The sequence below is a fragment of the Salmo salar genome, chromosome 09 (assembly GCF_965601325.2).
Source record: "Salmo salar chromosome 09, fSalSal1, whole genome shotgun sequence".
Taxonomy (NCBI): domain Eukaryota; kingdom Metazoa; phylum Chordata; class Actinopteri; order Salmoniformes; family Salmonidae; genus Salmo; species Salmo salar.
Window position 1 is genome coordinate 75285241 of NC_138299.1, and position 10168 is coordinate 75295408.

A 10168-nucleotide genomic window follows, 5' to 3' on the forward strand; every position below is an offset into this window, starting at 1 on the left:
ACACTAAGATACGTGTAGCAGCCATGAACAGTACAACACAATCTTCTGCGTTAACCCGTCCATTCAATTCAATATGGTAAGCGATTACTGACATGTTTATTGCACATTCCCTATTTGACTGACCATACGTAATGCTATTAATGCATGGATTTAAAAAACACATTGCCATTACTTGATTGTTTTGGGGGCTGGTTAAATCATGACGGGATATAAGACCCAATTTTGGCAGAATGAACATGCCAAAATTAAACGAGATTTCTATCGGATGTCCTGGATTGATTTATTATGGACTATCAATATTACATTAAAAACCACTTCACTTAAAGCAGGTGAAAAAGCGGTTGTAGCAGATGCACGAGCGCGCACACACACACACATACACACACACACATTGTGTAATACGAGGCCGTAGTATTTCATAATCCCAGTGCTAAAGCCAGGCCAAAAAGTGTTCCCTTAATGGGGCATAGAAATCAGCCAAGGATCAATTTCATTAACATTTTGACTTAGCTGGAACAAAGTTATGAGGCAATATTAAATCATTCAGGTGACATGAAATCAGGCGTCACCTCCCATTCAGGGACCATTACAACATCAATCACAACAAGGTAGTACTTTAGAGCAGATACATTGGGACCTGATTCACAGGCGGTTGTCTAGAGTAAATGGCCTGTATTTACTGTAGTGTACACCCTACTAGAATGCTTGTGTTTTATGCTCTCCTGCTTTGAATTGAATTACTTTCTAACAAACTTCTCAGTGTTTATTCTTCCTGAGCTTGTCTATAAATATTACCGGTGGTGACCATGTGATGCAATTGCAAACACTTGTAATGAAAGGTCTGTGTGATATCGTCATCATGTGACATCGTCATCAGCAGCCCACTGATGAGCACATGGTGTTACCACTGTTGAACTGACTAATGCTGTGATGTCTGTCTTCCTCTATCACTCCCAGACAACCACTACTTTCTCTCTCTCTCTGCATATCACTGTCACTCTCTCTCTCTATATATATATGTGTATGTATAGTATCACTCAGTCTCTCTCTCTCTTTCTGCCTCTGTCTGTCTGTCTCTCTCTCTGTCTCTGTCTGTCTCTCTCTCAGACAACTACTACTTTCTCTCTCTCTCCACTTCTGACACCAGTGTAGCGACAGGAGAGCGAATCTGTGTTGCTGGCGTGAAAGGTAAACACCCTATGCATAGCACCAATAGAGTTGGCTCATATTAGCAAGGATCGCTACAATCTTTTGTGCATTATGCAACATGTGTAGAGCATTTTTAAAGGGATTTCTTTTAATCTGGTTTACAGATTTTTACATTGTGTACAAGTTGACTGAGAAAGTGAAGCAGGACTTTCTCGAAGTTTCTCACCTCCCCCGCATCCTCAGCACTGCCCTCCTTCACTGCGTTCTGGGTTGTGTTCAGTTGCAGGGTCACCTCGTAACATTCTTGGATATCTGCAAGGAATTGAATAAACTCCAAGTTATAGAAATAAAGGCCATTGTCCCCTCAGATGTGAGTACTTGAATGACAATCCACAAAAATGTTTTGCTTGTTTCCTTCAGTGTGGTTCTCTGTATGGGTGGGACATCTCTTCACTATTTCTCATTTATGTTTTTGTCTAAAACTTTTCTAAATGTTGTTGTATGACTCAAATCCTGTCTGCTCAATGTCAAAACTGCCCCAACTTCAACAACAAGTCATCCTTTGTATGGTCTAATAAAGATCAGCACTCTGCCTCCTACGGAATTGAGTTTAGACTAAATTAGATGGGAGAAGTAGAGATTTCTCCACACATACCCCATCTGCACGAATGGTATGGCATGAAGATGTTGGACTGTCTGTGATGTCCATAGACCCCCTGAGGAAAAACTCCTGCTCTGTCACTTCCTCTCACTCCATCACCACTAGGCCATGCTGTGTTCCACGGTGGCCAGCTCTGTACTGCAGGCCTCCCTCACTGCCAGCCCAAAACTTCTCACCCTCCCAAATCCTGCTTACTCTCCTACCATGACCATTGCCTTCATTTCCTCAACTCATCCACCTACTTTAATTGAGTTTCTTAAACACCCCCCTTCCTCTCCTCCCTCCTCCCTCTCCTCCCTTCCCCTCTCCCTCTCCTCCCCCCTTCCTCCTATCTCGCCTCCTCTCCTCCCTTCCCCTCTCCCTCTCCTCCCCCCTTCCTCCTCTCTCTCCTCCTCTCCTCCTTCTCCTCCCTTCCCCTCTCATCCTTCTCCTCCCTCCCTCTCTGCTACCACCTCTCTCTCCTCCCTCTCCTCTCCCTTCATCACCTCTCGGGTCATTAAGCTGCTGTGTCCTGTGGTCACCTATTGACTGGCAGCCACTTGATGAGAATGCGGGGAGACATTGTTGCTGATGTCACACACTGGCCCCCTTGCTGAACTGTTGACATAAAGAGATCCCTGTTCTCATAAGAGCTCCTGCTACAACTTTGTTAGCTTCAATGTCAGGACACATGGACAGAAACAATGTGTAGAAAGAAGACCAACAATAACTTCAAATGTATAAATATGTATTTCTGTATAAATATGTTTTGTGTACAAATATGTATGTGATTTCTGTGAACTAGAGCTAAAGGAGTGAAGGCACTGTATGTACCAATGTGTGTGTGTGTGTGGTCGGTGTATCCCAACAGTGGGAACAAAAGTGGAAGAAGGGGGCATGTGAATCATCACTGTGCAAGAGTGTCTGACTGTGTAGGAGTAGAAGCAGAGATTTTTGCTGCCCAGCTGGTTTGAGAGGCACGAACACACACACACACACACACACACACACACACACACACACACACACACACAGTATTATTTAGTCCTATGATTTTACAATGTAGTATTTACCTTTGTTGTAAACATTGTACAAACAATGCAAAAACATAACTTGCCCTGATAGTAAAACCAAATAATTGAGATAAATATATTACTGCATATCGCTTGTGTAAATTGTTAAATTTATGTGAAATTACTTGGCTCTAACCATCACTTATATGAAACCATTATCACACGGCAAACCCTTTAAAAAGGTGCATTATCAACAGAGAACAGTGTGTTCAGAGCTATGAAGAGGTGCAGTGTTTTCCCAAAACCCACAGTCAGATGAAACCTCAGAGGCTGCAGCTTCCTCTTTCTCCAGCTTTCCAAAACATTTTCCAACCCTCAAAGCCCACATCAATTCCTGGCCACGGAACAGAAAATACAAACCCTGTTTTATCCCGGTTACCTCTTTCACAGGCCGTCTCTCACAGATCTCTGTACTGTGGACCCGTTTTGGGATGTCCTGGTGAGAATGTGAGCCTCAGTTAGTCTAGAATGTCTCCAGCTGTTACTTCTCTCTGTTCTACAAACGACACCGTGGGCTTTGTGTGTGTGTGTGTGTGCGCATACACCCATGTTAGACCCGCCTCTACGTATTTCCGGTAGACCTATTCAAGTGTACTGGAGACATCTCACCACTCATAGCCAGCTCTGGGTGAATCAGCCTGAAAATAATGTGGCCCGGAGTGCTTTCCATGGGATGACAATGAGCAACAGACAGACACTCTGCTCATTAGAATCTAACAAAATTGGGTCAGAAGTAAAGGGGCGTACAATTCCAACCTTCCTCCTCTCCTACCCTACAATAATATCCTGCTCAACTACTTATGGACTAAGTTGTGGGAATGTTGTGTGTGTGTGTGTGGGTGTGTGTTTGTGTGTGCCCAAACCCCCCCCCCCTCCCCCCCTCTAGCCACGACCTCTTCCTGCATGTTTGCATGTCGGGGAACAAAGAGATGAGTCCGCAGTTAAGGCGACCTTTGTTCGTGATTGTGCAACCATGCAAAACATCCAATCAAGCGCTCAGTGCTCCAACTTCCCACAGTGCATCACAAGCAAGGGCACTCCCATTCATTCACACATCAAATACTCAAATACTGTACAATGCTGCCCACAGCTTAACTGATGAACACTTCTTCACACCAGTCATGCCAGTTTTCATTCACTTTCATAATACCTTGTTTGACACAGTGCCAATACTGTTCATTTACACATTTTCCCACTGTGACAGAGCATACCGCTAGCGATACATTGGCAACAACAAATATACAGCCAGTGCAGAAATACCTTCACCACTCCAACAAGTAGCCTAAACAAAGTCCATCTACCTCTATTTAAATAGGTACTGTACAAATGTACAGTAGTGACAGTAGCAAACAAACCTCGGCCCTGAAGGAAAACAACAGAGAGCATCTGGGAGGCTAATGCAGTGAGTAATGTTTGAATAACCCCGTATTCCCGTTAGCTGTGTAAACGTTCAGCACCTCCCCGGTGCCTGGGCGGATGATTAAAACCACATGTTGAGTAGAAAACCCGGGCCTCATTTGACCCCGCTCTGCCCCTGAGTCTAAGACTCTCTCTCTCACCCACAGACTCTCTCAGCTGTATCCTCAGGCTGAACTCAAGCCAGGAGAAACAGAGGGTGAGGATGGCGCGGGCAAAGGCAGCCATGAGCTGTTTTTTCTACAGTACTCTACCCTAAAGTACCTCCAGCCCCAGACTATGGCTGCACATTCCTGCCCCGGGATCCAGACTCTTTGGAGTGGAATGCTTGGAATCCTAAACCCCCTCGCTGTACCCCAGCCTGCTCTTTTGACATGGAGGCAACCTCTTTAATAAATCACACATAAACTGTTGGGATAGTTATATGTGGTTTACAAAGCCATCCTTTGAATACTGGAGATACTGACCACACGAACAGGCTGACAGAGCAATATATCTGGTCTTTTCTGTGTTGGGATTAACCCATCGTTTTCTAGTTAGACCGCAGCAACAGTTTCGCTAACAGCACATTATCATCAATGTATCTGTTCAGCGAGTTCGGACAGGCAGGCAGGCCTCCACGTCTGGAGAGACCGCTGGTCATGGTGGACAGCCTCCTCAGTCTACCCTCTTCTCCAGTCCTCCCCCCTGCTCCATGGACCCCCATCCCCCACGGAGGCTCCAGATTTCTGGGTTGAGCAGCCGTAGCAGCAGACCCACAGGGTAGCATCATTCGGGCGTGGCCATGATAATTAGAGGGGCCACTCAGCCATTGGTTAAATGGAACTAATTTGTCTCCTTCGCAGGGTAAAAAGACTAAAGTGAAATATCGTTTCACAGGAGCTGATTTGGTGCCGTAACTGCTGGTATCGTTGCAATACACTCGAGAGTCAGTTTAGTTGATGGTTCCAGTTAAGCAATGATACTGTCGAGGTGGTGAGGTCATGCACATTCATGGTAATGCAAAAATCTATTCTGTACTGGTAACACCCTGTTATTACAGCTCATAAAGCAGTGTTTTGGCTGTTGAGAATTAACCATATCTAGGAAGTCTTTCTAGGAGATGATTCTGACCAAGTCAGGATACGATGGCACAGTGCAAACACTGATTGATGTGCAAGTTGAGAAAATATGTGTAACTCTTTCACAAGGTAAAGAAATGTGAGCCTCGGGTAAAACGTTGAGCTCTCTGAGAGGGCCGGCTTGTGATCAGCCCATAGATAGTGTCACGGGCATGTTTAATAGGATTTCATTACCATCCGAGTACATTAGAGAGAGGGGGGGGGTATACAGCAAAAACCTTTTGTGAGTTGAACTGAAAGGCCTCTTTCATGGGACTTGACTGAAAAACGTTTAGGCTCTTCCCACAGAAATGAACATAACCTGACTCTGGCATCTACGTCTCTTAGCTCTGGTCAAGAACAACCCTCCACACAAAAACAACTAGTGAGTCGTCGCTCGTCTTGTTCAAACCAAACGCACTAGTTGAGTGTTTCCCAACTCTGGTCCTCGAGTAACACCAACAGTGGACATTATTTATTGTAACCCTGGACAAACACACCTGATTCAACCTGTCAACTAATCGTCAAGCCCTCAATGAGTTGAATGAGGTGTGTTTGTCCAGGGCTGTGATGAAAAAGGTGTACTGTTGTGGGTACTCGAGGACCAGGGTTGGGAAAACACTGCACTAGCTGATTTGAAAATGAATGTGCTTGTATTGTTGTGGGGCTGGACTAAGACTTTTTTATTCCTAAAATAACAATCGTGAAAGCATGTGTGTATTTTCCTTGTCTTACCAAGTAGGGCGTGAAACAGTTGGCTGCCGAAGATGGCGGAGACCTTCCCTACGCTGGTCTTCAGGGCTTGTTCCTCTGGCCTGGTCAGACTGTCCTGGTACTGTCTCAGCAGACCCACTGCCCTCTCTGTGTCTGACAACATGGATGCTTCATGTTAACACCCTCACAGAGCCAGTCGTAGTGATACAAAGTTAAGAAACTGATCAGATGTGCAGTGCAGTGCACATTATCATTATGGTCCTTCAAACATTTGCCGATATTATTCCACCATTAGCATAACACAAGTCTAAGTGTACGTGAAACAGTAGGAAAATCCTAAAATTAGGGTTTAGCGGCACACTTGTGATAGGCTACTATACAATTTAGGATCGAGTTGGTTTTGTTCATTGCTCAAGAGTTTGTCTGACTTTTGGTGCTGCTATGTGCAGGAAAGGGGAGTGCTATCAGAACTAGAATATAGTAAGCCTACTCTATACTGTATAGCAGCCATACTCTATACTGTATAGCAGCCATACTCTATACTGTATATCAGCCATACTCTATACTGTATATCAGCCATACTCTATACTGTATATCAGCCATACTCTATACTGTATAGCAGCCATACTCTATACTGTATATCAGCCATACTCTATACTGTATAGCAGCCATACTCTATACTGTATATCAGCCATACTCTATACTGTATAGCAGCCATACTCTATACTGTATAGCAGCCATACTCTATACTGTATATCAGCCATACTCTATACTGTATAGCAGCCATACCCTATACTGTATAGCAGCTATACCCTATACTGTATAGCAGCCATACCCTATACTGTATAGCAGCCATACTCTATACTGTATAGCAGCCATACTCTATACTGTATAGCAGCCATACCCTATACTGTATAGCAGCCATACCCTATACTGTATAGCAGCCATACTCTATACTGTATAGCAGCCATACTCTATACTGTATATCAGCCATACTCTATACTGTATATCAGCCATACTCTATACTGTATAGCAGCCATACTCTATACTGTATATCAGCCATACTCTATACTGTATAGCAGCCATACTCTATACTGTATATCAGCTATACTCTATACTGTATATCAGCCATACTCTATACTGTATAGCAGCCATACTCTATACTGTATATCAGCCATACTCTATACTGTATAGCAGCCATACTCTATACTGTATAGCAGCCATACTCTATACTGTATATCAGCCATACTCTATACTGTATAGCAGCCATACTCTATACTGTATAGCAGCCATACTCTATACTGTATATCAGCTATACTCTATACTGTATAGCAGCCATACCCTATACTGTATAGCAGCCATACTCTATACTGTATAGCAGCCATACCCTATACTGTATAGCAGCCATACTCTATACTGTATATCAGCCATACTCTATACTGTATAGCAGCCATACTCTATACTGTATAGCAGCCATACCCTATACTGTATAGCAGCCATACTCTATACTGTATATCAGCCATACTCTATACTGTATAGCAGCCATACTCTATACTGTATAGCAGCCATACTCTATACTGTATAGCAGCCATACCCTATACTGTATAGCAGCCATACCCTATACTGTATAGCAGCCATACTCTATACTGTATAGCAGCTATACTCAATAGGCGGGTCAATATATATTGATATTTGGGGAATTTGGTCGGGATTTGACTCCTGGTATCATATGAAGAAACATAGGACATGGAAAATGTGTAGAATTGCAGGAAATTAGCTTTAAAATTGCAAAACTTTCTCTCGGCCAACAAGAGGGATGTGAACAGTTTGGGGTCAGATGGGTTCCGAACTGGGGGTTTGTTACTACGCCAATAAATGACGTTATCCATCCGGACCTTAGCTACTTAAGAAATTTGTGTGACCGGACCTTCTCAAATATACTGAACAAAAATATAAACGCTACATGCAACAACTTCCACGTTTTTACTGAGTTACAGTTACAGTTTATATAAGGAAATCAGTCAATTGAAATAAATTAATTAGCCCTAATCTATGGATTTCACATGACTGAGCAAGTGCACACTGGGGAGCCAAGCCCAGCCAATCAGAATTAGTTTTTGCCCACAAAAGGGCTTTATTACAGACATAAATACTCCTCAGTTTCATCAGGTGTCCGGGTGGCTGGTCTCAGACGATCCCGCAGGTGAAGAAGCTGGATATAGAGGTCCTGGCGTGGTTACACGTGCTCTGTGGTTATGAGGCCGGTTGAACGTACTGCCAAATACTCCAAAATTACATAGGAAGTGGATGATGGTAGAGAAATGAACATTCAATTCTCTGACAACAGCTCTGGCGGACATACCTGCAGTCAGCATGCCAATTGCACTCTCCCTCAAAACTTGAGACATCTGTGTCATTGTGTTGTGTGACAAAACTGCACATTTTAGAGTGGCCTTTTATTACCCCCAGCACAAGGTGCATCTTTGTAATGATCATGCTGTTTAATCAGATTCTTGATATACCACACCTGTCAGGTGGATGGATTTTTTTGCCAAAGGAGAAATGCTCACTAACAGAGATCTAAACAAATTTGTGCACAAAATGTAAAATAAATAAGCTTTTTGGGCATATGGAACATTTCTGGGATCTTTTATTTCAGCGCATAAAACATAGGACCAAAACTTTACACGTGGCGTTTTGAATTTTGTTCAGTATAGTATTTGAGTACCCCTGCTGTATACATTGCGTGAGGGTGCACAGCTGTTTGCTGAAGCCAGGTGGGAGGTGTAGGTAGCCTAATTAACAGCCTTGAGATGATCCACCCTCACTTACTACAACCACATAAAGTTTATTATGAATAAACTGAATTACTTCCCTTAGCAGTGTAAAAGTGCTCCATGGCAGTAGCCTATATATGAATTCATGGAAACATACTTCCTGTTTTTGCTTAGAAGATTTCAAGTTTCTTCCAAAAATGCACTAGTTCATTCGGTTCAGGCTTCATAGTTGGCAACACAGTGCCAAAACCACGGACAACCTACATTGTAGTTGCTATTTTCGACTTGTCATTACTTTAACAAATATGACAGCGAATACGCCTAAACGTTCTAAAAACTGTCTCGAATAAACTTTTAGTTTACAACTTTTCCTCTAAACTCCTGAGAAACATTATGTAGGCACTTACCATACTTGTGGACCATGGTGTAGAAAATATTTTGAGAACTACTATTCGAGGCAAGCCGAAAACTAATTTACAAACCAGAAAAAACAAGTTGAAATTCGGCGTAGAATGATGTACCGTTACTCTTCACCAAAACAACTGTAATCCCACAGTTATAAACGCAACCACCAAAACAGACACTCCCAAATTCGCTCTACACTGAACTGTTACTTTAACCGTAGCAGCAGCAGGGCACTCGGCAAGAGAAGGATTTCTTTCATGTGAAGTTCCCGGGAATTCTGTTGAAATAGTGAAAGTGTTTATGCGTCACTGTCGCGCCCTCGTCCCCTCGCCTAAACATGTGATCACTGTATAGGAATGAGTCTTTAGCCCCCCCCCCCATGGGGATGTGGGTCTATAGACAGCCCAGCACCGACAAATTCCTTTTCATTCAAAAATACATCCAGGTTTTTGTGGGATAATTTTTCTAGACTAAAATCATTTCCATCATCATCATTCATCTCTGCTAATTCTGTTCTCATGTCCTCCAGATCTGATGACACCTGTATATAGCTTTGTTTGTTGCCTGTGTTCTATGTTCTGGATTGTTTTTATAATTTGTATTAATATTTCAACAACAACAAAAATTGTTGTTGCCCCTTGGTGTGAGAAAAGTGCTTTACAAATTAACTGAATTACTATTATTAATGATTATTATCATCATAATCCTCGTCTTCATATCCACCACCACCAACGCGATTACTATCATCAGTATCACCTAGGAACAATTACTTAAATTCCCACTTTTTCAAATAGCCAACCAAAAATATTCAATAGTTTGACACTTGACCATCGCACAAAAACGTGGTTACTCCTGCCATCTAATGGTTGTAGAAGAGACGTTCATATTGCCAAG

At 42.9% G+C, this 10168-nt stretch overlaps 1 protein-coding gene across 1 annotated transcript in view; it reads right to left on the bottom strand.

Annotated features, from left to right (window-relative positions):
* Positions 1-9557, bottom strand: part of LOC106611741 (disks large homolog 3) — a 137983-nt gene extending 128426 nt beyond the window's left edge. Inside the window, exons 1-3 of the mRNA XM_082955905.1 lie at positions 9277-9557; positions 6114-6245; positions 1376-1461 (exon numbers count right to left, since the gene is read on the bottom strand). Coding sequence (XP_082812031.1) covers positions 1376-1461; positions 6114-6245; positions 9277-9292 — 234 coding nt within the window. The 5' untranslated portion in view covers positions 9293-9557. The remainder of the gene's footprint in view (positions 1-1375; positions 1462-6113; positions 6246-9276) is intronic.
* Between the last annotated feature and the right edge of the window lie 611 nt (positions 9558-10168).